Raw genomic sequence first — 6,375 nt, forward strand, 5'->3', positions numbered from 1 at the left:
TGTTCTGCAGCGCATTCTGAGGTGCTCGGCACGGTGCCAGACCTTTAACCCAAACGATTCCCTGCTCCCCTGTGAGGAGCATCTTCCATCTCACCAAGCCTGCCGAGCATCAGCACTGCAGGCGAGCTCCAAGTCACAGCACTCTGCACTTGGAGCTTCCGCTGCTGGCAGGAAGGCTGTGCTGTTTGCAACCCAACAGGGAGCAGATTTCTGGCGAGGAAACGGTTAATGCTGCTCCAGACAGCGATCTGATAAATGGCTCTGCAGAAAGCAGGTTCTCTCACTTTGAGATATGATGTCACTAACCTTTATTGATCCACAATCAGAGAACTTTGCTTATCTCTCTCCTGTGATATGCTGCCCTCCTGTACTCAACTAGTGTTTAATACACTGCTGGGCATCTTGCACTCTTTACAGCTCACACCACCCCTCCACCAGGGACAGGATTTTACGGCTGTGCCAGCCTGGCCAACCTGTGGGATGAGGAACCACGTGCACAGTGAGCCCCAACCTACTGCAGCCAGGGCCAGGAGCACAGTCCTCAGCCAGCACCCAAGGGAGCACCATGCCCTCAGAAGGTGCTGCTCCTGCCTTTTGCCCTGCATGGCAGCACAGCATTTACCACAGGCCTGCATGCACCAGGCCCAGTGTTTTGCTGCATACATACGAGCAGCTCCTGGAGAACAGCTGAACAGTCAGGTGGCAAAACCTGTAAGTGGAACAATTACATCAGCCATGTGCAGTGATGGGTGGAGAGGAGCCTCGGAGATCCCCGCAGCGTGGGGGCATGTACAGCATGTTCCTGCAAGGTAACACACAAATGTCTATGAGCTACTGATGCGTGCTTTTGGTTTTTATTCTTCCAGGAGAAAAGTCTGCGCCTCAGTGGGGATGAACCAATGAAAACCCCACACAACCAGAGCTGTGCAGGACAGCAAAGAGACACTGAGCCACCACCGCAAGCGGTGGGAGACTGGGAACCCCGAGAGGGTGAGCAGAAAGCAAAGAGATGGACCAGACGAAGACAGAGGTATTTAAATGCAGCAAGGGGTACGAAGAAGTGCATCGGCTGCTCCTACCCACAGCACCCAAAGCAAAGCAACGCCGCCCACATTCGCGATGCGGTGCCACCAGCCGTTGCCGAATGCAAGAGATGGCACAGGCGGATGCGAGATGCAGTGAAACGCTCCAAGGTTTGCTTTGAAGGTTACATGAACCGTTTGTTTCGGTGGATAATTGCTTGAGTAAAGCTTTAGAAAAGAAGTGACGGATTAATACGTTTTCCAATAAGCTATGACTTATTTTATTCTTTACTCATCACCGCCCCCCCGAAGAACCCAACCATTTTGTATTGATGCAGTGCGGGTTTCAGGTCAGGAGTCGGGGCATGTGAGGAAGCAGTGCACTGGCACAGGACAGGCAGCTGTGCTCTGAGCAAAAGCATTCCTTTGGTACTGCCAGAGTTCTGCTCTAGGCCTTTATTTTGGGGATTATAAATAAACTGCTACACAGACAAGTCAGAAAAGAAGAAAATTAGGAAGAAATATCTACTTTGCACAGTCAAATTACCACAAATTACTGTTCTGATCCAGTCTGGTGATTCTTATAGATTCAGACACGCACTGAACTTTCTTTTTTTAATTAAAGGTCTCTTTTGAACTACATGCTTCTTAAAATAGTAAATTACACCCTTCTTCAATTCATGAAAATAAATTAGGAATGCTGTCCGAATTACCAACCTGGACAGAAAGCACAGAAATCCCAAACTTAGATTTCCTGCAAGTCAAGAGACATTTGGATTAGGAGTTTTGGGCTGTGACTTGTTAATACTCCTGCTCAGTCGTTAAGTTCTCACACAGAACTCCCAGCATTTCAGGATTCAAAGCAGCAGCAGCAGCTGCTGAATCACACTCTGTTACTTCAACAGCTGAAATCAACACAGACCAACCAGAAAAATGCTTTGGCAGACAGTGATCCTAAAAGCAAACCCCAATAAACACAGAGATGCTATTAATCAATGCTCTTCATCCCTGTGCCACCTCTCCCTGTCAGCCACGCAATATTTACGACAAAAGTCACCCTGGGTAACTCCTCTGCTTCACAGAGAGGTGCAGGAAGCAGTTACCAGCCTTCATGAACAGAAACACACAGAAAAACGTGCTGAATTCCCAGCCAGTTACTGGCTTACAAAGAGCGAGGACTGATCTGCCACCCACAGGTGCTCACGAAGCACCTTCCCCAGCAGCACAGCATGGCATGCAGGCAGAAGCTCCTGCAGACCAGACGCTGTGCCATGGGGCACGGGTAGCCTGGGCTCCAGTCACAACCATCCCAGGGCCAAGCCAGCCTTGGCACCCTGCACAGCATTGGCTCCCACATGGCCTTCCCTGCACCTCCAGGATCAGTACCTGCTGAGACAGGAGTCTGATGCCCTAAACAGCAGAGAAACCCAGTACCAATCTGCCCCAACTCAGGACACTGCCATCATCAGGGTGAGCAGGATTCAAGTATGTCAAATAACAAGGAACAGTCAGCTGCAACCCTCGAGCATCTTTTAGCTGAGGTTGTTCTCCTCAGTACCAAAGATTTTCTTCAGCTTTCCCATTGTGACTACTCCAGTAATTCACACATCTCTTCAAACAGGGGAGACAACCTCACGCCTAAAAGCCTGGGACTTGTCCTCCACAGCCGCTGCTCATCTTGTGTTAAGTCACCAGAAGTTTAAAGAAAGAATTCAGCCGGTCCAATTGCTCAGATGTTTCCTCCACAGGAGGAAAAAAAAAAAAAAAAAAGCCTATGGTGTAAATATATCCCACTGCAGCTCAGCATCTCCCCTCCATTAGGGATAGATCATGAGTCGCAGAAGATCCCTGCCAAAACAGCAGTATTTGGAATAGTTACAATTGTTAATGTACATCCTCTGCGATAACTTCACAACATCAGGAAAACACAATTCAGCACAGCTGGCACAGAGGGGGCCAGCAAAGGAACTTCATTCCTGGAGGACACGACTTTTAAACAGAAGCTGTTCCAAGAGGCCGCCATCCCAGCCTCACCTACTGGTCCCCACCACCACACTGCTGGAAAGTGAGAACACGAAGCAGCAGTGCGGGGTGTGCTGAAGGCAAAGCACGGAGCAAAGCGCCCCGCACAAGGCGAACAGCACTCACAGCACTGCGCCTCCGCGCTGCAGTCCCACAGCGGTGAGCACCTCCCTGTCCTACGGGGATGCTGCGGCAGGAGCAAGGTTCTGCCCCAAAAGGCAGAGCTTTTTCTTTTCTTTATTTAAAAGGTGCTGCTGGAGGTAGAAACACATGAAAGTCTGTGTAGGACAAGGGAAGGAATTATCCCTCCCATTGATTTTCGCTCTGGGGTATTAGAAAGAACACAGCATTTATCTGGAGATTTCTTCCCAAAGCTAACTACGGACTTTCAAACGTAAATGAGACTTGAAAGGGGCTTATCGGGCGAGCGATCTGCCGCAACCATCATCGCCGAAAGTGGGAGCCCCGGCGGGGAGCTCTGTGATGCCATTGTTCCTCTCCGGACATCTGAAAGCTGCCATTATTGTCCCCGACTTCAAACAGCAGCCAAGAGGGCACGGCCGAGGGACGACGACCGAGCAGGAGCCGCAGGACAGGGCGCTTTCCCGCACACCTTCTTCCCCTCCCGAAACCGTCGCTCCCGTCTCCCCGCCCTCGGCGGATCCCCTCGGCTCGCCCCGCGCCGGGCCGCCACGGGAGCGGGAGGAGACGGGCGGGGAACCCGGAGGTGGCGACGCCCGGCTCTGGCTGGCCGTGACCCCACAGCACCTCCGTGGCTCCGCCCCGGGCACAAAGCGCAGCGCCCCGTGCCGCGCAGCGCGAGGCCCCGGAGCCGGGCTGCCCCCGGCGGCAGGTAGGTGGGAGCCTGTAATTGGTGAGGCAGCAGATTAGAAATATCGGCAGCCTCTAAGTAAGACTTTAATTTACTGGCAGATCAATAGCGCTAGGGTTATATTGGCAAAGTGTCTACAACTCTATTGACTCACGCAATTCCTCTTATCAATTTATCAGAAATCTGGAAGCCAGAAGATATTGTTCGAAGAAAAAAGGCAGCAGGAGTTTGAACGCTTAGCATGGGCTGCCCAATCAGGCTCTCAGCGCTAAGCATTTTACAGCAGATGTATCTGCTGCAAAGGAGGCTAATATATGATATGATTAAGAGCTAACTTGCCTCCCCACATGCCACGCAGCCTTTTCAAGCCGCTCCTCACCTCAGACCTTTGCACTGCACACATCACTACAACACAAGCAGTGCCAGCAGCCCCGATGGAATGTGGAAAACCGGCACTCTGCATCACAAGGTCCTAAATTCGGACCAGCCGTCCAACCGCAGCCAGGCTGAACTCTTTCCCATAAAAGGAGCCTTACGGGACTTTCTCCAGCACTGAGCATCTGCTCACAGAGATTCCAGAAAAATCACTCCTTCCACACTTACGTAGAAAATGAGGAGAGGGCAGGTATACCCTCAAACCTTACTTCCCACCCTCAGACGAAGAACTCGACGCACGGGGCCCATTCTTTTACCCCACAGGCTGCCTCAGCAGGAGTGTGGCTGAGCCAAGGATGCGGGCCGGGCTGCTCTGCTGGGGAGCAGGGAAGGAGCCGGGGGGAAAGACCACACACCTCCTCTAGCTGCTGTGCCCCTCTGCATCCCCCGGACATCCTGTGCTGTCACCACAGTGAGGCAGGGTACTCTGCTGCATCGCACTTAGAAACCAACCCAAATGAACCCCCAAGTTCTGTCACCAGGAGAGCAGCGCGCCCCAGCCCACCGTGCTTAGGGCACGTAGGGGCACTCCCTGGAGCAGGGTCACACAGCCACCCCTGCAGGGCAGCCCCGTTCCTGGCAAGTTACAGACCGGGTGTTTAGCATCAGAACGAGCCCCTGGTGGCCTCCTTCATCCTATTCACAGCCACACTTGGTCTTTAACCGGGGCAACCCGATGCCAGAAAGAGAGCAGCAGAACTGTTTGCATTTGCTCAGTGTTACCATGAGCAAACTCGGGCACCAGGCACTGCTCCGGGCCCTGTGCACAGCTCACTGCTGTCCTGTGCCCTAACAACGGTGCCTGCCGCTGGGGCAGGGCAGGCCACTGTGGAAACACGAGTCTCCTCTCGGCCACATCCAGCCATGCCACAGCACATCTGTGAACATGGAGGAAGGATGGGGGCTGTCCTCGCAATCCCACAGGCCACAGCGCTGCGGAGCATCCATTCTCCAGGCGGATGCCCAGGTCCTGCTGCCAGGGCCCACGTGGAGGGCAGGGAGCCTCCGGCCAACTGCCGGCCCCGGCACGACAGTGCTGCGTCCGCACTGCACCCGCGCAGGACAGTGCCTCGGCCACATCTCCATCATCACGGAGAGAGGAAACAGGTTGAGCTGCCCTGGAAAGCGGCTCACATAGCAGGTCCTGGGGCGTGGCCTGCAGCTCCTGCCTGCGCACGGCCCGGCCCGGATGCACCCCGCAAGAGACCGGTTCAGCTGTAAATAAAGCTTCAACTTGATTGGAGACCGTCCCAATTGCTTAATGGCCCTCCTCTATTTAAATGCAGATTTGAACTTTTCACCCAGGGTCAGGCAGATGGGAGCCCGCCCGGCCCCAGCAGGGTCCAGGCGCCAGGCCCGCTCTGCCGCAGCGGGCAGCCCGACTCCCACCGCAAGGTGCAGCGGGGCCTGGGCGGCCGCCGCCTCTATGGGGAACCGCATCCGGAGGGCAACGGCGACTGCCCCAATGGAGTGCGGTCAGCGCTCAGCAGAAGGCAGAGCTGAGGCAAACCCCTCCGGAGCAGAAATAGGACCGTCGACACAGGCCCCACAGCCACAGTTCAGCCAGGATATCGCAACCCACGGCATCGCCCGGAGCTTCCTCCTCCAGCTCTGTGACAGGTGAGCCTGCCCGGCACACGACACCGGCACAGGCTGCTGCCAGCCCCGTCTCGCCGTGCTGCTGCGTGCCAGCACACCCACCCTCACACCGACCAGGATGCAAAGAAATGAAACCCATGGAAATGCCAACCAGGGGGAGAAGAGCAGGGTAAAGTCAGCGCGTTCCGGAAGTACACACATGTACCATTCATTACAGATGCTGAGTAACAACATCCCGATCTGTACTTTTCAGGGAAAACACCTCTGAGCTGGACTGCAGGATGAGCTCCAGTGCTGTGGAGCCCTTCCCAAGAAGGCCTCCACTAAGTTGCTGCTTTCCTTACTCCTGACACAAAGCTCTTCCATGCAGGTCCTCTGAGCACCAAAGCTGGCAGATGGGTGGGACACAGATGTGGCCCTGCAGCCCGGGGTAGGCACAGTGAGCACCAGGATTGCTCAACTCCT

General features: G+C 54.4%; 1 protein-coding gene across 1 annotated transcript; it reads left to right on the top strand.

Moving 5' to 3' along the window:
• The first annotated feature begins 403 nt into the window (after positions 1 to 403).
• On the top strand, positions 404 to 1,588 carry LOC122187932. The gene is made up of 2 exons (XM_042885836.1): positions 404 to 711; positions 867 to 1,588. Exons 1-2 carry the CDS (start codon positions 481 to 483, stop codon positions 1,242 to 1,244), a joined length of 609 nt encoding a protein of 202 aa, XP_042741770.1. The 5' UTR covers positions 404 to 480; the 3' UTR covers positions 1,245 to 1,588.
• Positions 1,589 to 6,375: the final 4,787 nt, after the last annotated feature.

Source organism: Lagopus leucura, unplaced genomic scaffold (assembly GCF_019238085.1).
Source record: "Lagopus leucura isolate 7727_CA_CO unplaced genomic scaffold, USGS_WTPT01 Super-Scaffold_100053, whole genome shotgun sequence".
NCBI classification, from domain to species: domain Eukaryota; kingdom Metazoa; phylum Chordata; class Aves; order Galliformes; family Phasianidae; genus Lagopus; species Lagopus leucura.